Source organism: Vulpes vulpes, chromosome 1 (genome assembly GCF_048418805.1).
Source record: "Vulpes vulpes isolate BD-2025 chromosome 1, VulVul3, whole genome shotgun sequence".
NCBI lineage: Eukaryota > Metazoa > Chordata > Mammalia > Carnivora > Canidae > Vulpes > Vulpes vulpes.
The window spans coordinates 200,453,210-200,479,029 of NC_132780.1; the positions used below are offsets into that span (position 1 = coordinate 200,453,210).

General features: G+C 42.3%; 2 protein-coding genes across 3 annotated transcripts in view; one reads left to right on the forward strand and one right to left on the reverse strand.

Moving 5' to 3' along the window:
* NT5DC1 (5'-nucleotidase domain containing 1) overlaps window positions 1-25,820 on the forward strand; it is a 112,352-nt gene that overhangs the window by 8,754 nt on the left and 77,778 nt on the right. Inside the window, exons 5-6 of one of the 2 annotated variants that reach the window (XM_072739399.1) lie at window positions 1,906-1,985; window positions 3,461-3,545. In XM_072739399.1, the coding sequence (XP_072595500.1) occupies window positions 1,906-1,985; window positions 3,461-3,545 (165 nt within the window). The remainder of the gene's footprint in view (window positions 1-1,905; window positions 1,986-3,460; window positions 3,546-25,820) is intronic. The other variant, XM_072739407.1, reaches the window with a different exon arrangement.
* COL10A1 (collagen type X alpha 1 chain) lies at window positions 4,499-11,846 on the reverse strand. The gene is made up of 3 exons (XM_026005834.2): window positions 11,709-11,846; window positions 11,032-11,203; window positions 4,499-7,414 (listed from the first exon to the last, which is right to left on the reverse strand). The coding sequence occupies exons 1-3, from the start codon at window positions 11,808-11,810 to the stop codon at window positions 5,544-5,546; spliced, it is 2,145 nt and encodes a 714-aa protein (XP_025861619.2). The 5' UTR covers window positions 11,811-11,846; the 3' UTR covers window positions 4,499-5,543.

Genomic DNA, 25,820 nt, shown 5'->3' on the forward strand with positions numbered 1-25,820 from the left:
GGGAAGCAGGGGTGTGAGTGGGGCGACCCCACGCCTCCTGCTCCCACGTGTCCGAGCAGCTGCCTCTGCGGGTCCCAGCCCAGGAGGTCCGAGGACGTGCAGGCCGGTGCACCTCGGGCCGCAGCCGTGGCCGCTGGGTGTTGAGTGGCCTCACGTCCCCCGGGGACGCCCGGCTCCTCACACCGACAGAGCCCTACTCACCTTGCGCAGGAAGGGAAAACCGTCTAAGAGGTCCTGCCAGTAATTTCAGCTGTGAAGGAGGATAACCCGGGGCGTGATGCCAACCAAAGTATTTTTAGCAGAGGGAAAGGGCACCCAAACCCGCCCAGCCGCCCTGTGAGTGCACAGAAGGAGAACTTTGGACTTGGTTTCTTAAACGTTAATGATTTGCTATGAAGACGTGAAGGGCGTTGAGTGATGTGTAAACGGATGGACGTCTGGCCCCTGCACAGGGTTTTCCCCTGATTTGCCTGCGACACCTTTGTTCCAGAAACCCATTCTGCTGTTAGATCATCCATTTGTCATTCATTCATTCCGCAGACGTTCATGGCGTGCCTGCGGGATGCTGGGTATTGTGCTCCGTGGACCCTGAGGAGCAAGGCAGCGGTGTCCCCAACCTCCCGTGTGGCCTGCAGGGGCAGGAAGGGAGGACTTGAAATGAGGCACTTACGTGCAGGCAATAATCACGACCGCTCGAAGCCCAGACCTCTGGTTCTCTCCGATTCCTCTTTGTACACGGGCACCCCAGGGCCTCTATGACGTTGGGGACCCCCGAGGCGGAGTGGTTGGCCCTGACCCTGGTAAACAGGAGCGAGGTAGTGGAAGGAAGGAACGAGCGGGCTGGATTCCACGGGGACCCTGGAAGCCCCGAGAACACGGCCCCATGCGATCCCAGGGACAGGAGACTTCCTTGGTGCCCACCCACCAGCTCCTGGGTGAGGCTTGTCACCGGAGACGCGGGGGCGACTCGGGGACTCCACGGGCTTCGGGGGAAGCGAATGGCACTCGCGTTTGGGGTGGGACGACGCCGTTGAGCGCAGCGGTGGCTGGGATCACCCGGAGCCAGAGGGATGCCACACGGGTCATCGGGTGCCCAGGGCGGCGGATCCAGGGGTGGCATCTGCCCCCAGGGAGGGCCCCAGGTTAACGCTGTCTCAGGGCCAAACAGCCTAAGTAAATCCCTCTGCTCCGCAAGATCCTGGGGTGCGTCCTGTGCGCCCAAGTCTTTCCAAGATAAGTACACCATGTCCTTACGTGACGTGATGCCTGCCTTTTTTTTTTTTTTTTAATTCTTCTCATCCCCCCAGTTCTCCCATTAAACTAAGGTGGCCCAACCGCACAGACGCGGAAAGGCGCCACTGCGCGGGTTATGTCCTGGAGCTGCCGTGCTGGGCTGATAGTTCTGAAATTCAGTGACGCTGATGACCTAAACTGTGGCTTTTTCATCGTGCACTTTAGATTGGGGCGTGGTCTCTTTTGACAGAAATTTCTCTCCGTTAGATCCTTATGGAACAGACATCACGTTACAAGTTCCTTGTAGCTTGACCCTTCTTTAAAGGCAGGAGTAGCCTGTAACAGACCGATTCGGAGTTAACGTCGAGGCCCCTTTACAACCAAACCAAGATCTAGCGTCTCCGGCCAGTTTCTGTGTCACGTACATGAGGTGCTGATTCGTGCCCGGTTCAAAATCTTGCTCTTCCAACGCCTGGGGCTCAGTGGTTGCACGTCCGCCTTCGGCTCAGGGTGTGACCCCAGGGTCCCAAGATCGAGTCCCGCATCGGGCTCCCTGGAGGGAGCCTGCTTCTCCCTCTGCCTGGGTCTCTGCCTCTCTCCCTGGGTCTCTCCTGTATAAATAAATAAAATCTTAAAAATAATAATAAAATAAAATTTTGTCCTTTCTTTTAGGAAAATATTACTTTTATGATAACTACTTTGACCTGCCAGGAGCTCTGCTGTGTGCCAGAGTGGTGGACTCTCTGACAAAGGTGAGCAGGGACTCGTTTCTCAGGAATTAGGACCGGTGTTCAGTCATAAGTCAGGGGACTTAGTCATGGATGTCTTTTGAGTTGGAATGGAACCCAGTCTCCTCTTTGTGATACTAGAAGTGACCGAGGAAGAAACACGTGGAGAATTTGGTCACGTGTTTTGGGAAAATTAAATAGCCGGGACCGTTTCCCCAGGAAGGATGATAAACCTCTTCCCCAGCAGAGGGTGCACGTGTCTAAAAATAAAATACAGACCTCACAGCTGAAAAGGGTATTTTCTTGGTTTCATTAGCAGATTAAAAAAAAAAAGAAAAGAAAAATGGTCGAGAGACTTTCACCTGTCCTTACGCATTCTACATAAGGCAAAATTTTAAAAAATGAGATGAAGTTTTTAAATTCATCATTTTGACCAGTTCGACGCATGTAGGCGTTCCGCTTATAGAATTTGCGTGTCCTTAGGTCTGAAGACCCGGGAACAGACACCAATTTTATGTCAGAATTATTCTTCTGTTTTGCACGTTGTCATTTAAAATCCTAACGATCAAAAAAAATAATAATAATAAAATAAAATAAAATAAAATAAAATAAAATCCTAACGATCCTGCCGGTAATAAAACACGCATGATCAATTACTCTTGAACCAGAATTAGTCGTGTGTTCGTGGAAGTCTCCACGGAGCTGTAATTTTCGTACATTGTAGAAGTCGTTATTAACGTGAGATGGGGACGGTTTTTCATCCATAGCGACTTCAGGCGAGCGTATTACTCTTCAGATAACTCAGCGCTGGTACAGGTACACGTACCTGGTAGTCCGTTTAGGTAGGATGCTGGTTAGCGATCACGCTTCCAAGGAAGCAAGGCACTGTGGGGTTACGTGTTTCAACGTAATGTTTGTTTGCACCCTGGTTTAAAGAAATCTAAATAAAAACGGTTAATGTTTTGGATTTGGAACCTCCATCATCTCTTCTAGAGAGATTTGCTGCTCTTTTTTATTGAAATCAGGTGAATGTGCGCTGAATTCTAAAGAGCCAGCTTTTGGGGCTTCAGGGCTTGCAGCTTCGTAGCCCCACGGATGCCATAGTACAGGAGGTGGCACGTTCTGAGATCTCAAAAGCTGTGACACTGTAAACTCAGTCCTGTGTTTAATATATATAATTAAAAAATAATAATAATATATATAATTTTGACTTTATAGTAAGCGGAAATTTCTATTTTATTTGGGTTAAATGAGCTATATTACCATTTAGTTATATGTGCGTGTGTATATACGTATAGCAGTGATTTTCTTAAAGATTTCTCTTTTTAAAGTTGCGTTCAAGCACTGAGTTTTTCCATCTGTTATCTTTTCTACAATGTGAGTCCCGATTTTAGATGACAGTAATATTGCAGTTGCTTGCTGTGTTTTTAGCTGTGCTCAAAAGCAGAAGTATTATATGTGTTAACATTTGGGATTTTCTTTTTTTTTTTTTTTTTTAGCAGAACAATGGTCAGAAAACATTTGACTTTTGGAAGGATATAGTTGCTGGTATACAACACAATTATAAAATGTCGGCTTTTAAGGGTGAGTCCTATGAGGGGGCCTTCTCATGTTCGTTAAACGCCGTGCGCTTGTGAGTTACTTGGAAGTTGCCTGTTTTGTCATGTTCCTCGACTAGGACTTGATTTTATCAAAATTTTGCTACGAGGTTGGCACTGCTTACGTTTTAAGGGGCTCTTCCATTCGCGTCGGCCTCGTGGCCACGATGGCCAGCGCTGTGGGCTCTGCTGTGTTACGTGCCTGCCGCCGGGGGTGGCGGGTGCCCCGGAGCCGGCCTGGGAGTGGGGCTGGCTCACACCTGGAAGCGCTGGTACAGCAGCTGGAGACGGAAGGGGGAGTGAGAGAAGCGGGACGGGGGACTCCAAAGGGACAGGGGTCGGGCTAGGCTGCGCGTCGGGTGTCCCAGCTGCGGTGCGGCCTTGCTGGGGCCCCTCGGAGGCTACGTCTGAGGAGTAGGGGGACGGGGCGCCTCCCTCGGGGGTACCCCGGGCGCCCGAACCAGGCTGCAGCCGTCCAGCCCGTGGACCGAGGGGTGCCGAGAGCGGCGTTTCTCAGCTTTTGACTGACATAAACCCGCCTGCCTCCCTTTAACATAATTCATTAAAATAATCCTAAATGTTATGACTAAAAACACGTCAAGGCAATAAATAGTAACTGCAGAATATTTTTTCAAGTTACCTATTACTCTGTTGCCTGCTTCTGTCCTTCCCTGAAGAGATCACTGCTTTGGGGACATGGCGGGACTTTTCTGTCCCCGGTCGCCGGCCCTGGACTGGGGGTGGCAGGTCCCCTGTGGTCCTGCCGATGGATGCCTGTGCGCCGGGGGCGTGTGGCACTGCCGTCCCCAGTAGACCACTCTAAGAGCCACCCCCCCCCCGCTTCGCTGTCTTACTTCTGTTGGCTTCGTAGAACGAAAAGCCTTAAAAGAACGGTTGAGAATAGCAAATTGCTGTTCTCAAATAAACTCAGCACAAAAATCCGTTGATGTGATTTTATTGCATCGTAAATAAGGTAAAACAGTTCATGCTTTAGTAAGTGAGGCACAGCTTCAAAGTTTTAAGCAGCAACATAAAGATACAGTACAGAGCACGAATCAGTTCCATCCTTCCCTTCCTAGCCAGATTCTGAAGCCCTCGGCAGTAGCTCTGATTTCACGAGGCCGGGAGACTCGAGGTCCGTAGGGCAATGGTCTGTAAACCCACAAAATCCTGTTCCGTAAGACTCGACAGGGAGGCAGATTAATCACACTCGTATTACATAAAGAAGATAGGTCAGACACCGATTTCCAAGTTGTGACGGGCACGTGGAGAGCTTTTCTACAGTCACAGAAAAGCGTGAAAAGGTTCGTGGCTGAAGCACCCTGCCTCCCAGATCAATGGTGACATCATCCTTTGGCTCCTCGTCAGGGCTCTAACAAGTCCTAGGCACCTGTGTCCTCGAACAGATCTTGACGAAGGGGCTGGGTAAGCCCTCGGGTAACGCACCATCGCACCATCGGAAGGATCTTAAGGATCTTGGGGCCTACGGTGTCTTCTACATTTGAATATTCAAGTATTTGAGTTCTACAAAGATAGGATACCCCTGAACGGTTCCTACAAGGTTTCCTGTTAATCGGCAGAAACAGGCTTTTTTTTTTTAAGTGCTGAATTTCTGATACCGAATTTAATGACGTAACTTAGCGTCACATTTTAGGGTTCCTTGGTGATCATTTTACTTTTCTTTTTTTTTTTACCCTACTAGGACTTTGAGGGTGAAATGTTTAAATACTGAAGGAATTCACAGAAAACTTTATAGAGTCTTGGGACCACTGACTAGAAATTCAAGAGGGTCTTCACATATTCTTTACCATTGCTGCCCGCTTTTCCAGCAGGAGAATGGGTTGGTCTGAAAGCTCACATCTGTATTTGGAAAGTTAAAACGGGTCACTCTTTTTGGCCTACGTCCATATGCATTTTGTGGGGCGCAGCGGAATTGGGGAATGCCTCGTCAAGCAGATTTACGTGAGCTCGGTTGGGAATACGCTCACATGGGTGCCACCAGGAACCCTGAGAAAGAGGAGTGGACGTACTGGGAGGAGTACAGCCCGTTCGATCCCGTGTTGGGCAGCTGGAGCCACACCTGGTCGTTCTCCGCGAGCTCGAGCACGGCGCTCCCCGAAGCCTGATCCAGGTAGCCCTTGGTGTATTCGTCGTAGGTGTACATCACAGGGGTGCCGTTCCTATAGAGGCCCACCCAAACATGGGTGCTTTTCACATGCACGTGGTAGGAGAAATAGTATGTTCCTGGGATCTGACAGGTGAAGATTCCAGTTCTTGGGTCATAATGCTGTTGCTTGTTATACAAGATCTTATCAAATGGGATGGGAATACCCACGGCCGGGTAAGCTTTGGAGAGGATGACAGTGAACGCAGACATCGGCATTCCTGTCACTCCCTGGTGGGCGCTAACGAAAGGCTGTTGGCCTGCCTTTATGAAGCCCTCAGCTGAGGCCGCTTGGCCCGGGGGGCCCGGGGGGCCTGGGGGACCTGGGAGGCCAGGCTCTCCAGCGTGGCCTCTCGGACCCGGAGGCCCTGGTGGCCCAGTGGGACCATTAAGCCCCTTAGTTGCCACGCCAGCTGGGCCAGGAGGACCTGGAATTCCTGGATCCCCTTTAGATCCAGGGAATCCGGGAATGCCTGGCGGCCCAATGGGGCCTCTGGTTCCTGGGATTCCTGGAGCACCTCTTGGACCAGTCTCACCATTGTGTCCAGGTGTTCCCTTAGCGCCTGCCGGGCCCACGGGGCCTGGAAGACCAGGAGACCCTCTGAGTCCAGCATCACCTTTAGGGCCCGGTAACCCTGAGTTTCCCTTAGGACCACTGCTGCCTGGTTCTCCTGGGTACCCTGGTTTTCCATCTAACCCAGAGGAACCCCTTTCTCCCTTAGCCCCAGGGTGTCCTGCAGGCCCCACTGGCCCCATCTCACCTTTAGGGCCTGGAATCCCTTGGTTGCCTGGGATGCCTTTTGGTCCTTGGGGTCCCATATTTCCGGGAGGTCCAGTGAGACCTGGTTCCCCAGGATGACCTGCCGGGCCTTGTTCCCCTTTAGCACCTGGACTTCCTGGAAGGCCAATGGGTCCTCTTTGTCCCTTTAGGCCTGGCAACCCTGGTTTCCCGAAGCCAGGAGCCCCTGGGGACCCAGCTATTCCGGGAGCGCCAGGGTGACCTTTTGTCCCAGGAATCCCTGGCTGGCCTGGGGCTCCTGGGGCTCCTGGCTTCCCAGTGCCTTCTGGTCCTTGTTCCCCGGGAGGCCCTTGGGGGCCTGGTGGGCCAGCTGCCCCCCTCTCTCCTGGAAAGCCCCGATCACCTTTGATGCCTGGCTGTCCTGGAAAGCCATTTTCACCTCTTTTTCCCACTCCAGGTGGGCCTGGGGGTCCCAGGGGACCCTGAGGGCCAGGAGGGCCTCTCTCACCTGGGCGTCCAGGAGCGCCATATCCTGTTTCCCCTTTCTGTCCATGCACACCAGGGACTCCTGGTGCCCCCTTTTCTCCAGGAAAGCCCCTGGGTCCTGGGGCTCCCATAGGTCCCTGTTGTCCAGGTTTTCCTGGAATAGTAATTCCAGCTGGGCCGGGGCTTCCGGGTGGCCCTGGTGGGCCCCGTGGGCCCGGTAAACCAGCTAGTCCAATATCTCCTTTTGGTCCAGATGGTCCTTTCGACCCTGGTTTTCCTGGCAGTCCTGGCAAACCTGGCTTCCCAGTGGCCGATGGTCCCGGTGGGCCAGGCAACCCCGGCTCTCCTTGGGGTCCAGGACTTCCGTGGCCTGGTTTTCCTGGTGGTCCTGATGGCCCTGGGTGCCCTCGAGGTCCAGCGGGGCCTTGTGGACCAGGAATACCTTGCTCTCCTCTTACTGATACACCTAAAAGACATGCCCGATAGAAAGAGAGAGAGGGAGAGAGAGACGATTAGTAATGACATCACACCGTCAACCAGTCCATTTTGGCACACTAGTCTGAAATGGTTTCAGATCATACATTTTAGCGTATTTAAAAACACTGCCAGCGGGGATGGTTTCAAAAGACCACAGCTACCGTGATACTTGCATTACATCCTCTTATCCATGAAAATATACCAGGCTTGAAGAATTCATCTAGAATAGTGGTACAGTGGAGGTATTTACCCCATTCATATTTGGAAAATCATCTACCTTGAGAGGAAAGGGGAAAAGAGGTATATGACAGGAAAGGAACAAAAAGACAAATGCAGAATAAATGGGAAGATATTTAAGAACTATAGTATTTTTCTCTCAAAAGCTGTCCTATAAGACCTCAGTGAGGAATGCAGTTGATTCTAATGCACATCTGCCCCAGCCCTGCCGAACGCAGTGTAGACCGAGGCTGATTTTTTTCACCCTCAGGACATGCCATGAGCTCCCACGTTCTCCCGTAAGTGACTTAACATTGAAACAGAGAGCGGGTTAGAAGCAATGGGCAAGGTATATAAAATAGTATCGAAACGCTTATCTAAAGCCACACATAGATGCTGTTGATTTCAGAGAGCTGTGGGTTCATGTGTTTTTTTGTTTTTTGGGGGGTTTTGTGGTTTAATATTTTATTGAGGGAGGCAGGGAGGGGTGGGGGGCAGCTACAGCGGCCCCAGCCCCACCAGGGGGAACAGACCTCCCCACCCCCCGCCCCCCTGTGGGTTCATTTGAACCAAATACTTCTACTGATGTTATGTATTCAGTTCAGAAATCACTTATTTGCTGCCTGTGATGTAAAAGGGCTCTTGGGCACAAGTGTGGGGGATGTACAAGACCCATCTTAGAGGAGCTTCAGTCGCAAAGGGAGTAAAACAAGGGTCTGTGCGTTAAGAGGTGTCCAGTGTCTTGGTTGTAGTCATTCAAAGGTGGGATTTACCGGAACACTCTGGTATTAGGATGTATAATTGGGGGAATATTACCATGTCAGTCTTCAGGCAGCAATCATCATAAGCATCTCTTAGAAGGTACTTTCTTTCTCAGAGAAATTCTTTAATCGCTAGCAAAAATGGTAATAATTGTGATTTAAATGTCTGTTTGCAGAATTCATATTAAAACCATGCTCTATTTAATAGATGTCAGGAAGATAGATGAAATCCCTGCGTGTCCTACTTAGGTTTTGTTGGAAAATGGTTCTCCGTTACAGTAGTTTTAGCAAATGGCCTAAGTATTCAATGATTTGGTCAAAACCCTGATAATGACTTATGGCTATGACTTGAGCCACATCTTTTTTTGTACAAAAGTGATTAGTGTACTTAAAATCTGTCTAAATCTTTAATGGCTTTAGAAATCAGAATGAATTCTAAATTGGAATTAATATTAAATGAATGGTAAATTGCCTTTGAAAACATATGCTTATGGGTATAGTTCACAGTTACCATTAATTGTTGGTACATTATTATATTTAAAAAATCTTTCAGGTTAACTGGCATGTAAGGAGTAGTCAGCCAACAGTAGTTGCTAATATTATTCTCTTGGGTAGAGATATTCCTGATATTTAAAATACATTTGGTGACAAATGAAATATAAAATACACAGGAGAATCATTAATAGATATGCTAAAATAGGAAAATCATTTTAGACTGAATATTTATATTTTATACTAATTAGAGTTATATTTCATTCTGTAAATATTTAAACATATGGAGCTTTATTCACCCATGGATTTTCAGTAAGAAAATCTGGAAGTCAGGAAGAAGACTATGAGAAAAATTAATTTATGGAAAAGATCCCAATATACTCATCTACGTCATTGATAGATTGACGTTTTAGTGTACAGGTATTACGTATCTACAAGTTGTAAAGGGTTGTAATATATTACAAATAGAATAGATGAATAAATAGGATATAAAACAGCACATTTTTTTTTTCAAATGCAAACTGTGTTAGATTGGGGTTTGCCTCAACATCGGGCTCCCTGCATGGAGCCTGCTTCTCCCTCCGCCTGTGTCTCTGCCTCCCTCTCTGTCTCATGAATAAATAAATAAAATCTTTAAAAAAAAATAGCCAATATTATGCAGTTCAGTAAGGTGGGAAAATAGAAATATTTTTAACCTTCCCAAGAGTGGTACATTTGATTTTTAATTCAAGACCGTTTCATATGATCTTGGTAAACTATAAAAAGTCTGAATTTGTGATCATAGAGAGTGTAGCCGGTGATGCATGTCCTAGCATTTCACATTGCCATTCATCACTTCAAGGAAAGTAGTAGTTTTCCTTATATCTTTTATTCTTTCTTTTAGAACTTTCCTTTTTCTCATATTTTACTTGTATTCTGAAGCATTCAAGAGTTTTCATTACGTGCCCATGTGTTTATTTTTAAACATTAAGCTGCCTTTCATGAACTGTTTTAAATTTCATCTTTCTTTTTAAGGAGATAATTTGCTGAAAAGGATGTTCTCCAGAAGCAGTCTTTATATAAAGTTTATAGCAAATATCCTTAGCATTATTGGCAAAGTAAAACATGTGACTAAAATGCAAAAACACTAAGGGAAGGAAATTTGAATCCTACAATCCATTCAGATGATTCAGGCTAACCCAGTAGACGTTTTACAGGTCGTTTGCGTCAGGTGTCATTCAAATGTGAGACCTAATCATGGCCCTGCCTTGAGGATCTGTTAGTCGTGTACATACATCCTCCCAGTTCTCTTCACAATATCTGAGAAAGCTGAACAGCTGGGGAATAGACTCGAGAACAAAGCTGAAACGTCTCCAAGGTGGCCCCCCCAGTCCTCCCCCAGTGCGAGGAGGTGGAGAAGCCCCAGGAGCACAGCCAACACCTGAGTACCTTACAGTATTAATTCACTTAAACTTCGTACCGGCCCTTTGAGATAGCTGCTGCTGCTTTTAGGAGGGAGGAAACTAAGGCACAGAGAGGACCAGTGACTTACCTGAGGCCCCACAGGTAGTACAAGGCAGTGAAGTACGAGTGTGTACTTGACTAAACCATATAAAAATGTATAAATCATTAGGAAAGCTGGTGCTTCCTTGGCCTATTAAATTTCTTGGGAAGGCATTAGATTTTATTTAATAACTAAGACTCAATCTTGCATATATTTGTGGGCCAGCCAAATCGGTTGTACAGGTAAACAGTGGCGAAGCATTTAGATATCTAAAGCTGCTACTCGCTACTCTCTTTATGTAATTGGCAGTTATTTCTAGTTAAGACATTGTAAGCTTCATTAATCTGTATTGGATTAATATTTTCTAGATTATGGGTAGTTATTTGTGCAAAAGCGCCATTTCAGGGAAAAATTTTCCCCACACAAAAGTTCTTCATGTTCTCCAGGCACATCTTCATACTCTATTCACTATGTAAAGGACACCAATGTTCTTGAGTGGACCTACTTTTTCCATAAATTGTTTTAATATTTTGGGCAAACTCAGGAGTTTGAAAATAATTTAGCACCCAAAAGTTAAAAAGAATTTTGCTAAAGAGACCATTAAAATTGTAGAAAGCAATAACCAGTTAGTACAGCAAAATATATAAAGTTTACCTTTACTCTTTATGGCATAGGGAATGAAGAACTGTGTCTTGGTGTTGGGTGGTGGTGGACCTTTTATGCCCGTAGGTGTTTGGTATCGCTCAGCATAAAATTCTCCATGAACCAGGTTCAAGGACATTAGCAGCAAAAGGGCTGTTTGTGGCAGCATGTTCTCAGATGGATTCTGAAAAGGAAAAGAATAATTTCTTGTTAGTGACCTGTTTCATTTGTCTGATGTTGGACAGATGAATTCTTAATTTTACTAACTACCTTTTTTTACTTTGTCCTGTTTTTGATATATTTCACAAACCAGAATTAAAAATTTTTCTTTACATGGATATATGACTTAGTTCTTAGTGGAAACCACATTGCAAGTAATCAAATAAAACTGAAGTGACTTTTAGAGAAGAAACACAGAAACCACAATTGGATGCCTGTATTAATAACTCAGGATCTTTAACATAGGCTGAAATATCCAGTAGTTTCAAAATAAACTAGGACATGATTTTACAGATAAGGTTTTATTAGGACTCTTCTTGTATAGACTAACACAGATTAGACTTTCTGAGTACACTTCAGTGGAAACCCATTTTTTTAAATGACAAAAAAAAAAATTAGTTAATTTATCAAGGCTTCTTCTGAAACAAGCTAACATGGAAGTCCAGCAGAGCGTCAAGTCCTAGACTTACCGGGGTGCTGGGAGTTCCTGGAGGTGGTTTCCTGACAGCTCTCGGAGCCCTCCTGTGTCCAGGTGAGCAGAAGGTACCCTCTCCACAGCTGTCCTGCAGCATTTATACTGTTTCTCCCTTACTTCATGAGGTTGCCCTGAGCTTAAGCTCCTCCCCCGAGAGGTGGAGAGCACTAATTATAGTGGAAAGTTCTATTGGGCAGGCAGACAAGATCAGGTTGGGCTCTCTTTCCTTGTTTTCTTATGGAAAAATAAACTCTTTGTCTTAAATACATATTAATAGTTTTAACCATGCACCATCTTTTTCTGAGATTTTATTTTGGAAGTTATTACTCCGATGTTTAGGTTGGTTCATGATGAGATGACAATACACCCTTTGTATATCTGAAAGGAGATTCTTGTGTTATTTGGTTGAAAATATTTGGTTGTATATAAAAGTAGGAAAGGAAGTCTTTTTTTTTTTTTTTTTTTTTTTGGAGGGGGGGGAGTGTGGATTTAAACCATCATCTAAATTCTTCACTTAGGACGTAAAGCCAACAATGTGTCCTATTAATGTTCCTAAATGTTTATGCAAATAGCTTACCCCAATTCTTACTTATTTTTGAGCTTGAAAAGAACAATTAAAATGTAGTTATGTTGTTTTATACCTTAGACTTTAGTGTAAGTCCTCAGACATTAATAAGAGAAATTTTAAATATCTTAGTATCTATTTCAGTTTTTACATATTAAATGTTTTAAAGTGTTCAGGCAGAGGCAAGATATCCATGAATTTGATAGTAAAGTTAGCAATATAATTACCCTGAAGGATTTAGATTCTTTATTTACAAGACTACAGTATGTTCAGTAAATCGCTTCAAGTTTTATTGCTTAATTTTGGATTTTACTTTAAAGTTGCAGTAGGAGTACAAAAGCCTTAATAACTGATAATGTCATATCATGTCTAATTAAATAAGATTGTTGTGTTCGTTTCAGAAGAAAAAAATTCCCCAAACTTTGCTTTCAGCTTTTTAAAAATACCAGTGGCTTACCTTACAGTTTCCTTCAGGAATCTTGATTCAGCTCAATTAGAAACACAGATGAAAGTAAACATTATCATGGTCATTTTCAATGGTTAGAATTCTTAACAATATTAGGACTCTTAAAGTCAGTTTTCAGGATCATAAAAAATTTAATGTAACAGAAAGTCAAGAGACCAAATTCTGTATCTTATTTAATTCCATTGTTTTGGAGCTAAATTAAATCAACTGTGCAGGTAAAGTAGGTGAGAAGGAAAATTCTGTAACAGGCATGGATACAACATTTTTAAAACCTCTGCAGAATTAGAGGGGAATGGTTTCGGGACTGATTGATAGCTGAAATAATTCAGTGTTTCACCAGTGGATGAAATAAAGGTTTGTTCTTTTTCTTATCCTTTCTCTTCCCTGCATATAATTTTCGGTATTTTTTTAGACTAAGCCTTTATAGAAATGTAAATGGATAGCTCACCTTACTGACGGCCTTTCTCCTAACTCTTTTATTTTTATTTTTAAAGATTTTATTTATACATGAGAGACACACACCCGGGCGGGGGGGGGGGGGGGCACAGAGACACAGGCAGGGGGAGAAGCAGGCCCCACGCAAGGAGCCTGATGCGGGACTCGATCCCGGGACTGCAGGGTCAGGCCCTGGGCCGAAGGCAAGTGCTAAACCGCTGAGCCACCCAAGGGATTCCCTAACTCTCTTTTATTTTTTTTTCCTAACTCTCTTTTTTATTTAAACCTTTCATTGGTGCCATGTATTAAAATCTGTAACGTCCTATATGTCTATGTGAATATTCATAGATACTTATGAAATACGACTTTTATGTCAGTTGAGATTAACAGGAGAATTCAAAAATTTATATTCTAATCACTCTTTCATCATTTGGAGAATGTCTGTGGAAGAGCTTTTGTGATTATATCGTGTGCTGTGCTATGTCTGTAAGATCCCTCAGAAGATCAGTGAGAGAAATGCCTACCCTCCATCTATTTGTGGCTCATTTGGATAAGATTTTGGAAAAAGCAGGTGAGGTAACGTGGATACTCTTGAAGGCTAAGCTGTAGAACTTTGTTTTGTTTTGTTTTGTTTTGAATTTATTTTAAAAGGAATTATTACACTTACATATTCTAGTATTTTTGTATGTGTATATGGATACACACACACCCACACCCTGTTTGTTCGTAATTGCGACTGTTCCCCTGTTAGATACCCTCCATGTGCAAGCACAGAAGAGTAAGTCTCAGCTCCTCACACTGTGCACCTGTGTCGCCCGTTTGCCCACCTGTGGCTACGCTGGCTATTTTCAGAGCTTCGCACCTCAAACTCTGTAGGTGTCTGTTACACAATGAAAAGGTTGGGCTAGGTTTCGAAGCTCCTCTCACCTTTAAAATTAGATTATTCTTGTGTTTGAGGTATTTTGCTGTTCCCCACGGTGAGACAGCGGGCTTGGCTCCACTGAGTATCTATTAGGGACAAAGTCCATACCAGGAGGTCATATGCCTTCTTTTGGGGACATGTAAATACGTGTGGGTATTTGTCAATCTATATTCCCCTGTAACTTTGGAAAATGTGGTGTCTTTGTTGGATAAGGCTTGGACATTCAACCCTTTTTGCAAATAGTATACTTATTTCAGCACAGGGAATCTGACTGCTGTTTGCTTTGTTAGTCACATTAGGAGCACTGTCTGGTCCAAAGCAGATTGTAGAATCAGAATATTTGCTAGCCACACCCCGCCCAATTGTGTATTTAAAACTATTTTTATTCGGGGAGTTTACTTGTAGCTGTTTGAACCAACTCATCTGTGGCTTTCTGATGAAAACCTATTCCACTTAAAGCAGAAAGCCACGCTCTTGGAACTCAGTAACCTAAGTGAATTTTTATAATATCAAGCATGAATTCTTTTGCACATCTGCCATTTAGCCGCTCTGAGCTTCCCTATTCACTTTCACTGCCCAGGGTCAGTCATTAATTCACCGAATTCTTTTTGAGTACCTCTGTGTGTCCAGCATGGGGATGAAAAGTGGGTGAGTAACGTGCAGCCCCCACCCTTACTGGGTTTGAACAGTGGTCCGCTGTCCACCCCCACCCCGTCCTGCAATCCTGAGGAACAGGACACAACCCTCCAGTCCTCCAGGTTCGGTGACATAGTAGTAGTTCAGAGACTCTGGTGTGTAAAAGCTCTTCAGTTGATCATGATGGACACCTAAGTTGGAATGTCTTGGTCTGATACCAGTGTTCTGTTACCAGCTTGTTAATCTTTTTTGGTGGTTTTGTGCATATAGTTTTTAACTCTATTATAGAAAATTTTGGTCTTATTTAGAAGTAGAGATTAGGGGCAGCCCGGGTGGCTCAGTGGTTTAGCGCCGCCTTCAGCCCAGGGCGTGATCCCGGAGACCCAGGATCGAGTCCCGCGTTGCGCTCCCTGCATGGAGCCTGCTTCTCCCTCTGCCTGTGTCTCTGCCTCTCTCTCTCTCTCTCTCTCTCTCTCTCTGTCTCTCTCTCACTGTGTCTCTTGTGAATAAATAAATAAAATCTTTAAAAAAAAAAAAGTAGAGATTAGGTATAGGGAGGGCCTAGGTACCCCTCACCCCATTTAAACTAATTTCAACTCCCTGTCACTCTGCTCTTCCATTCACCATATCTCAAAATTGTAGACAAATATACATGGTCTCAGTTCACCTGTAAATATTTCAGTACACTGAAATGAGTCATTTTTCTCTAAAACAAAATCTTCATCATACCTAAAAAATCAACCATTGCTTAATATTATCAAATCTTTTAGTCCATGTTCAGATTTTCCCAGTTATCTTAATGTATGTACACACACATATGCGTCTATATGTAAGTGCATACATATTCACACATGAACATGCATAGAAATGTACCCACATATGTGTAGTGTGTGCATATATGTACATACTCCTATGTTTTTATTGATCAGTGTACTGTTCAAATTCGGTTCATGAATTATCCCTAATTTATATGTTCCTGTTAATGTCATTTTCTCTTCATGTCTTTTTTTTTTTTTTAAGATGTTATTTATTCATGAGAGACACAGAGAGAGAGAGGCAGAGACACAGGCAGAGGGAGAAGCAGGCTCCATGCAGGGAGCCCGACGCGGGACTCGATCCTGGGACTCCAGGATCACGCCCTGGGCTGAAGGCGGCGCTAAACCGCTGAGCCACCCAGGGATCCCTATAATCTTTTTTAAAAAAAAAAATCTGACTTGGTTTATACTTTTATTATTTTTTAAAATAGATATTCATTCATATCCCCTTCCAATTTCTTAGATAAATGGCATCATAAAATACATACTATATGCTACCACTTTTTAATGTAATAGTTTGTCTTGGAGACCCTCGCATAGCATTAGGTAAAGGGTGGCCCACATTTCCTTTTCACAGCTGCATAGTACTCCAGCATATGGAGTACTAAACTATGTACTAAAGCTCCGTAGTTTTACACACATGTCCCTGTGGTGGACGTGTGTTATTTCCTCTTTCACTAATACAAATATTTCTACAGTGAATTATTTTGTATGTGTGTATTTTTTGGCCAGAATATCTTTGGCAGAGATTTTTAGAACTGGGAATTACAGGCCAAAAGGTAAACTCGTGTGTAATTTTGTGACATACCATTGAACCCCCTTCATAGGTCTTGTGTCATTTTGCATTTCCACCAGCAAAATAGGAGAGTGCTTGTTTCCTCACGGCCTCACCAACAGGATAGGTTGTTTAGACTTTGTTGAATTTTTATATTTTTGCCCATTTTGGAGCTGAAAACTGGAATCTTGATCTCGTGGTACTTTTGATTCCTCTCACTGAGCATATGGTTGGGCATCTTTTCCTGTAGTTAAGACCATACTTCTAGCTCGATTTTCCTGTAAGTGTTCTCTGTCTTAGGAACATAAACCTCTTTTCTGTGATACAGTTTACACATATCCTTCCCAGTTTGTCCTTTGGTTTTTTTGCTTATGTTTTTTTAACATTTGAAATTTTCTTTTAAGACCTGTACACTTTTAAGTCAGAATATTATTGTTCTTTCATAGACTCAGAGCTGTAAGGAACATGAGAGGTCATCTAGATCAATCATCTTATTCTTCACATGAGGAAACTGGCTCCTGTGTTAGGATGTCTCCTTCCCTAATGTTCATTTGAGTTAAATTTCTGAAATGAAGAGCTGTTGTCGAGAGAACCCATTGAAAGAAAATGCCACCGACTAAGCTAATATGCTCATCTCCTTACCCAAACAGGACACTGATTTTCCTGAGTCCCTAATTCTTCAGTATTTTAGCAGGGGAGCTGGGAAAGGTTCCCAGAAGTGTCATGAGGGCACTTAGAGACCCACAACATCCACCACCTCACTGTACCTCATTCCTCTTGAAAATAATTTAAAAGAACATTCGTAGGTGCTATTACAGAGCCCAGGAGCTAAAAATGCTCTATTTGTGTAAATAGTCGAATATGGCTTAGTGGTTAGATACCTGCTGAAGGCTTGAAAGGAGAAATTCATGCATAAAAACAGGTGTTTATGAAATCCCTGAAACTTCAGGCCAGGTCAAGAAAAACAGAGTCATTTAAGAAGTTTGAACAAGGGTTTTATATTCTATTTTCTATTACACGTAAATGGCTATATTACTTAAAGAACTCATGGTTCTGTGCCACACATGCTTCATGACCTCACCATCTTTCCATAGTAACCTGCTGAATTTAAAAAAAAAAAAAAAACAGAGTTTCATGGCTTCTTGACCTCCGATCTTCTTGGCCACCCAAGAGACTCTCAGCTATTCAGACATGTTCTACTCTATTTATGAGTTCAGCTTCACGTGCAGTCTCGGCTAAGTTGGAAGGAGAAATTAGGCAGAAAGTTAAAGTGCAGAAAATTAAAATTTCAATTGGGAAGGCACTTTCTATTTGAATCTTTTTACTCCTCTGCTTATTATCATACTTTGAACAACTCCACGGTCACCAAATACCTGTAAATACAAAGTACTTGGAGGGTACCGAGTGCCTACAGGTACAAAGTACTTGGAGGGTACCGAGTGCCTACAGCTACAAAGTACTTGGAGGTACCCGAGTACCTACAACTACAAAGTACTTGGAGGTCCCCGAGTGCCTACAGGTACAAAGTACTTGGAGGTACCCGAGTACCTACAACTACAAAGTACTTGGAGGTCCCCGAGTGCCTACAGCTACAAAGCAAGGTATTTGCAAGTGGCAGCACAGACCATCGAGAACCCCACCCTCACTGTTGCTCATGCAGCTCTTTAACTTACCTGTAACAATTGAAATACACTCCAGACTTTGCATTCAGGTACTGCTGGGCCCTATTGTACTTAGCCTTTGAGCAGATAACTTTGTTCGGTGGGCGGCAGGCCTCTGCCCCTAACTGTGAGCTGGTGCTAAGGGACCCCTCTTCTGCCATCCCTGGCCCATCGGTTACCCTGGCCAGGTCACCTGGCCTTCTTGCCCCTGGTTTCTTCATCCGTAAAAGCCCGAACATCTGCTTACTTGCTTTCAGATTTTCAGGGTAATCACTGTTTAGAGAAAATGTAGGAAATAGAAAGTAAAATAAAACGTATACACTGTAGAGATATAATGACTGTTAATAGTGGTGTTTTTCCCCCCCAGTGACCTTTTTGAAGCTAAAACTCTATCAATTATCTTTAATCACCTGTGAGTCAAAATAACTCCTGCCGCTTCTGATGGACAGTAAGGCTGAAATGTAGAATGCTACAGTCCTATCCTGTTTTGGTTGTTTTTAATATTTTGTTTAAATTCAATTTGCCACCATACAGTATAACACCCAGTGTTCACCCCATCAGGTGCCCTCCTCGGTGCCCATCACCCCATCCCTATCCTGTTTTCTGCTATTTCTCTTAGGAAACTTGGAAGGAGAGTTAAGATATATGTGGAGTGGTGGATAGTGCCTGAGAATGATCAACAGGTGTGAGCAATGATGATGTCAGAGAAGTAATTGTCTCTCATTACCTGGGACCCTTTATAGCGTCACTCTTCTCAAGTGTTCGCCAAACTTTTTTTGAGCCTCTGCTGTGTCGCGTTTGCTAGGTTAGGTTCTGCTGCTACTGATGCCCTTAGTCTCCTGGGGAGGCAGATAGCAAACACAGCCTCTCACGGCCGTTGCTTCGGCTTCTTTTAGAATCTAGAATACACAGATTTGGGCGTGAAAGGAAATCCAGGTGCCGATCGTCACACAGCGTGCTCTCATCACGCTCCGTACTCATTTCTGAACGTCACTCCAGGACTATTGGTCATTTATCACTGAAACTCCATCTGAACAGGTAGTGCCTGGTACAGAGCATGAACTTCATAAATACTTGTAGGATGGGGGCACCTGGGTGGCTCCATGGTGGAGCATCTGCCTTCAGCCCAGGGCGTGACCCCGGGGTCCCGTGATCGAGTCCGCATCGGGCTCCCTGCACGGAGCCTGCTTCTCCCTCTGCCTCTGTCTCTGCCTCTCTCTGTGTGTCTCTCATGAATAAATAAATAATACCCTTAAAAGAAAAAAAGAAAGAGAAAAGGGTTTTTTCACTATGCTTCAGATGCTACTGCAGCTTGTGGATCAATATACCCATCCCTGGTTGTGTCTTTAAAAACATTCTTACCTGCTAAACCACGATGTCCTCTATAAAGTGGATGCCTGCACTACGTGCAAGTTCGTGTGCAAAACCAGATGCCTTTTAGGGTTGGGAAATGTGTCAGGCAGTGTCCGGCTGAGTAGCTAACCTATCTTAAGTTCTTCCCGGGTGCTCAGAGGTACAATTCGAAGCACTTTTCATATCTTTATTTCACGAAAATAGGTGACAGTACCCCATCTTTAGACATGAAGAATTGAGGCCCTGAGAAGCACCCTAGCCAACATCACATAGTAGGCTATGGTAGTTACAGTGTTCTGTGGCTCTATGGTAAGGATTTAGGTGGGATCCAATGTAATTCTGAGCATATGACTTTAATTCGGACTATTTAACTTAATTGTGTGCAAGTACGATTCCACTATGCTTACTCTCCAGATCCTCCTCTCAGATTGGTGGAAACGGTTTTTCATTAATTCCGATTTTGCTAATTAAAAAAGAAACTGCAATGAGTGCTGATGGTGCTTATCCGAAGAAATGTCAGTATGCTTAATTCATAGCACATCATAGCCTCTTACAATGACTGAAAGGAGGGTGAGTTTACTAAAAAATTCTCAATGTTTGGGAGACATTTGACTTCTTACTAATTTTTTAATCCTGACAATGGATAAACTGTAGTAAAAGTTAAAAGATTATTTGTTCTAAAAAAAGAGATCCCATTTAAGAAACCTTTATGTGGGGTTCTCAGCTTCAGAGAGTTTGATGGTTTTTTGTTTTTTGTTTTAAAAAGCTGCCTATGAATTGATTTATAATTTCAACTCTCTTGCTAGTGTGTCTTAGTAAGCTTTCAGCTGCTTTTTCAAATGCTAGTATTTCTTTAGGATCACGATAACTCAGTTTTGAGCTAATGATTGATTCCTGTGTTTAATTCACTCCTGCCCTGCAAATGGAAAATCTGGCACCAGAAACCTTAAAGACACTTAAAATTTAGTATTATCTCGTATCGAACTGGGACTGGCACACTATCAAAGAATCCTTTTTCCTCCAAATTTAGGTAAGTTCAGCAGTATGTATAATATTGAAAGTTGTGTTCCAATGTAAAGCTTCATTGGTGTAACACCACCTCTTAGCTTTGAGATCATTGCAATTTCATTAGTTAGAATTAGTTTTTAGACATAATTTATAAGTGGAGTTGATCAGGTTGGCATTAGAATCTATATTGGATTTTGCAAGACGTGCTACTGACTTACAAATGCTAATGAGGTACACAGATCTAGAATTTCATTTTTGGATCCCCATTTTTATAGAATTTTATAATTAGCACAAGTTAAAAAGGACAAAGAATATTTATTTTAGAGAGAGATAGGGAAGGGGGTAGAGGGAGAGGGGAAGAGAGAATCTCACCCAGACTCTGCACTGAGCGCAGAGCCTGACATGGGGCTTGATCTCACGACCCTGAGATCGTGACCTGAGCCAAAACCAAGTCAGAGGCTTAACCGACTGAGCCACCCAGGTGCCCCAGGATTGTTCTTGATTGCAGGTTTGATGTTTAAGAGAATAGGAATAGTTTGATTTTGCAACCAGTAGGGTTTATATAATTGTAGCCAAGAAAAGCTTAAAAGCTTAATTTAGGAAAAGGCATATTGATCATATATGACATAAAATAGTAAGTTACAAAAGATAGATGTATGTTTCTAGTATATAGCACAACTATAAAAAAAATGCAGATGTAATGAGAAAAGAATTATTTGACAAAATATTAGTAGGAGAATTTAGGGGGTAAAACTGACCTTACTTATTACCAAATGTATGTTTTAGGGGGTGAAAGCTCTCAATCTATTAAGTAGCAGTTTGTGGATAATTAAGTTAAAGGCTCAAAATTCTATGTTATTTGGTACAGATGTTAAACTCGTATAGATTTTAGGTGATAAAAGTACTATGTTTAGGGTCATGTGGGTGGCTCATTTGGGTTAAGCACTGGACTGTTGATTTCAGCTCAGGTCATGAGTTCAGGGTCATGGGATCAAGCCCCGGGGGGCTCTGCACTTAGCGGAGAGTCTGCTTGCGATTCTCTCCCTTTCCCTTTGCCAGCGCCCCCCCAGCACCTGTGCACACACACACCCTCTAAAATAAATAAGCTGTAAAAAAATTAACATTCTAAAAAATAATAAAATAAAATTATTATATTTAAAGGATTCTATTTAAAAGCTGACCTCACTATAATATTGAAAAATATTGTATTTGAAAACCATTTATTCTTAGATCTTATGTTACCCTTAGTATTGATACAAAAATTCCTGGACATTCTCATGCCTATTATATGCTATAGTGTAACAGAACTGAACTGCTTTTAAAGTGCACTTGACTGTGTTAATGCAATGGTAGTAAATTTATAAGAATTTTAAAAAACATCTCAGCTGACGATAAAGAGCACTTCCATATTTTTAAATTTAACTTTATAGCACTTTAGGGCCCTATTTTTCAACTGAGATGTGTACATGGGAGACACGTATATGAGCTATGTGGTTCTTTAGCTATTTCTTGACTTGGGAGGAAAGAAGGAAATAAGAATTAGACTTTGTTTTGCTTAAGAGACTTATAAATATTGTTGTCTTCTTCCATTTATATAAAGGTTACCTGCCTGTGAGACCCTCGGAAAGCACTTGAGTCTTCTCTTGGTCACTTTTAAATGTCATTCTGTGATTATCACTGTAATTAGATCTGATTCGACTTTGTCTTCCTATTGGGTTTGTATTCATTGACACGTCCTCTCAGGGTTGGGTACTTTGCTTTTCTCATTTGACTCCCAAGAACCTCGTATGACAGATGTCAGCCTTATGTTGTGTGTAAGGAAACCGAAGCCCGAGAGGAGTTCCAGAGGGTCAGTAAACCAGTAGGTGCAGAGCAGAGTCTGGATGCCGGGTTCACAGGCTACAAAGAGCATGCATCCAGGTATTTTCAAATACTCTTCTTTTGAGGCACCCAGGTGGCTCAGTAGGTTAAGCATCTGCCTTCGGCTCCAGTCACGGTCCCGGGTCCCGGGATCGAGCCCTGCATCGGGCTCCCTGCACTGCAGAGAGTCTGCGTCTCCCTCTCCCCGTTCCCTCTGCTTGTACTCTCCCTCTGTCTCTCTGTCATAAGTAAACACAATCTTTAAAAAAATAATAAATACTCTTCCTTTGTTTAATTTTCTGTGATTGTTACTTAAATCAGTCAACTCTTGCCCAAGTTCCGCGCCTTTTAAGGCTGTATAAGGCTGTATTTCACTGTAGCTGAAACGCTAACCTAGCAGTTCACATGGCTAATAGAGTAGAAGCAACTCCTTTGCTCTTCTGGCCACGTTGTGCCTCTTCCCTCCTCTGCCATCATCGCTTTCCACTGCTTTGAGAACAAAGACCCCTTTTTTCGGTGTATACAATTGAGGAAGCTTTGATACACGCATGGTATACATGACTTTCTTATACAGAAAGCAATAATACTAACACAGCGAACATACACCTGCTGCCCCCTTAAAGAAACACCCATTACTACTGCTTTTTTAAAAATATTTTATTTATTTATTTGAGAAAGATTGAGAGAGAAAGAGCCCAGAAGGAGAGGGAGAAGCAGGGGCCTCCCCCTGAGCAGGGGGCTCCATCTGATGTGGGGCTCGATCCCAGGACCCCGAGATCATGACTTGATGCTTAGCCAATTGAGCCACCCAGGCGGCCCCATGACTCCTGCTTTCCTGCGTCCCCCGTGTAGGGAACTCTGCAGAATTGTGTGTCTGTCATTCCCTGTCTTCATAGGAAATCTATCCTCCCACATCCCATGCCCCAAAAACACACATATACATATCCCACAATAATTTTTTGTCACGTTTTCAAAGTATATTTAAAGGTATCACACTGTGTGTGTGCTTTCACAACTTGTTTTTTTTATATGACGTTACATTTTTGAGATCCATCCATATTAACGTGTGTAGCTGTTATTCATTTTTCACGGCGATATACGTATTCCCATTATGAGTAATCAGAATTTATTTTTGTTCATTTGATGATGGATATTTTAGCTTAGTTTTATTTCTTTGCTTTTAAAATAATGCTGCTTTAAACATTCTTATACATGGTCCCTGGCTACCCACCGAAGAATTTTTCTTGTGACTATTACCTAGGAATGGCAGACTGAATATATATATTTTCTGTTCCACTGGCAAATGCCAAATTGTTTGCTAAAGCCATTTTATGTTTTACCAGCAGGGCATGAGTTACAACCACCTGGTATTATTTAAATTTTAAAGATTGCCAATCAGTAGTTGTAAAATGCCATCTCATTAGATTTTTATTTGTATATTCCAGATTTCTAGGGAGGGTAAGACTAGTTTCATGTATTGGTTGGTTGTATTTTCTCTCAATGCCTCTTTATACCTTTGCTCATTTTTAATCAGCTTATCTTTTATTATGATTTTTTAACATTCCTTACATATTTTAGATATTAATTTTCATTAGTTATATGTGTTGTGGATATACGGCACCTTTTGTGTTATCTGAAGCTATCATCTAGCCAAAAAAGGACTATTTTTAAAATGACTCCTTGAGACCCAATAAGTTCTTATATTACCCTTTTCCCAACTTACCAGTGGGACTTCAAGCTCTTATTTATTCAGGATTTAACATCTCTGTGAAAGATGGTGGAGAAAAAAAATTTTTTCGATGAATTTTCTTTCTCTAAAAGACCGTTCCTTTTTATAGAATTTGCAATTCTAACATAACTTGTAAAGGTTCTGTATAAATCACTAAAAGAAGTTTATATTCAACATTTGAAGTCAAGTAAAAGGTATATTTCTCCTTGTGCAATAGTAACTAGCATCACATTCTCTGGATGGGAGTCCTGATTATTTCAGTGAGTGATTTTCTGTGAAAAACACTGGACATGTGAGATGTTTCTAGCCTAGAAAATGTATAAGAATTACTTTTTCAGGAAAATATTCACGTAACTTGGATGAAAACTCAAAAAAGATTTGTTACCTCTAATTTTCATTTAATAGCTGATTTGTAGTACATGATACAAGTGGAATTGATGCTATTGATGACATTATTATATTTTACTTTTACATTTGCACAACTTTTTGTGGGGGCTAAATGGATACCATTTCTAAAATATGAAACTAAAATTCACAGGTGTTCTATTTTATGTTTAGAATTTGTGGAACCAATTTTAGTAATTTAATTTTAAAAGACAAGAATATTGCAAACTTTGTTTTATTAATACCATTTTGGGGTTTTTTTAACCTGAAAAAAAGCTACCTGGCATATTCTTAGAAGAAAGTAGGGGTTGCATTGAGTTGAAAAAAACATTTTTTTGATACCATAAAAACCAAAACCACATGCAACCTAAATTGGCTACTAAAAAAGCATCTCTTTAGTTTCAGGTTTCATATTTTATATTTAATGACATATTTTATGTGTAATGATGTATTTTATATATGTCAATGCCAGTTTTATTAAAACTCATTTTTCACGCTTAAAACATTAAATGAGCTTGCAGCTTCTGATAAATTTGTTGAAAATTTTTGGAATCTGAAAATAAACCTGTACAGGAAAAGGAGATCCTTTGTTTATAGTGTGTGGTAAAAATTAAGGTTTGTGCTTATAGTGAGAAATGTCTTTAGTGACCTAGGCACGTCGATCGAATGGTAGCTCAAAGCAGTTCGTGGCAGTGGCTTGGAGTTCAGCAGGAAGGAATCGGTGAAGCAGGTTTATAGTGTCATTTGGCACAGCTTGTCTCATTTCTTCTCCTTTCTTGCTAACCTGGCTCCAGACTGCAGAAGATGCAAACTCCTGCATTTATCAACTCTAAGAGAGATTTTCTCGTTGTAAAGGGCTTTGTTCCGTAAGCCCCAGCTTCTTTACACGGATTAGTCTGAATACATGGGAATCAAGCAAATGCCCCCAAATATCTGGATTAACTGTTCTCTGTACGTTATGATGAGAAAGCCTGGTGAATGAAAACAGACATTATGATTTATATCTTATTTGGAAAAAACTATGGTTTTTCTTAATACACATTTTGCTATTATTGTGAAATTTCTGGAGACAGGATTTTGTTATGTTGAATAATTTTTAAGAGTAATATCAAAATGCCTGATACTTATGCAAATCTGGCATGGAGAATATTTGAAGGAGTTTCCACCAATACAGATAACATCAGAAGGAATAGTCCTGTTACATTTTCCCACATTCTTATTTTCACTTTTTGTTTCAGAATGAATTAGTTCTACTACTTACAGATCTTTTTTCCATATGAAAACTGCCACAAGTCACACTGTCCTTGTTAGCTACGGTTAAGGAATGGGAATGTGCCATTTTGTTATGGCTGTAAGTGCGGGATTTTGCTGTGCTGTGTATTTGGGTATCTGATTATGTAGATTTTTAAAGACAAATTGATCATCTTATGGATAAGCCTAGGAAATAAATTTTTACTGAAAAAATTCATTTCATTATAATCAAATCAAGAAAGATTAT

Excerpts from the sequence above, each read along its gene's own strand:
- COL10A1 (XM_026005834.2), bottom strand. The coding sequence starts at position 11,810 with ATGCTGCAGGACAGCTGTGGAGAGGGTACCTTCTGCTCACCTGGACAC. Across the intron at positions 11,204-11,708 it reads CAGGAACTCCCAGCACCCCG|AATCCATCTGAGAACATGCT; the intron begins GTAAGTCTAGGA and ends TTTCCTTTTCAG. Across the intron at positions 7,415-11,031 it reads CTATGCCATAAAGAGTAAAG|GTGTATCAGTAAGAGGAGAG; the intron begins GTAAACTTTATA and ends CATGTCTTTTAG.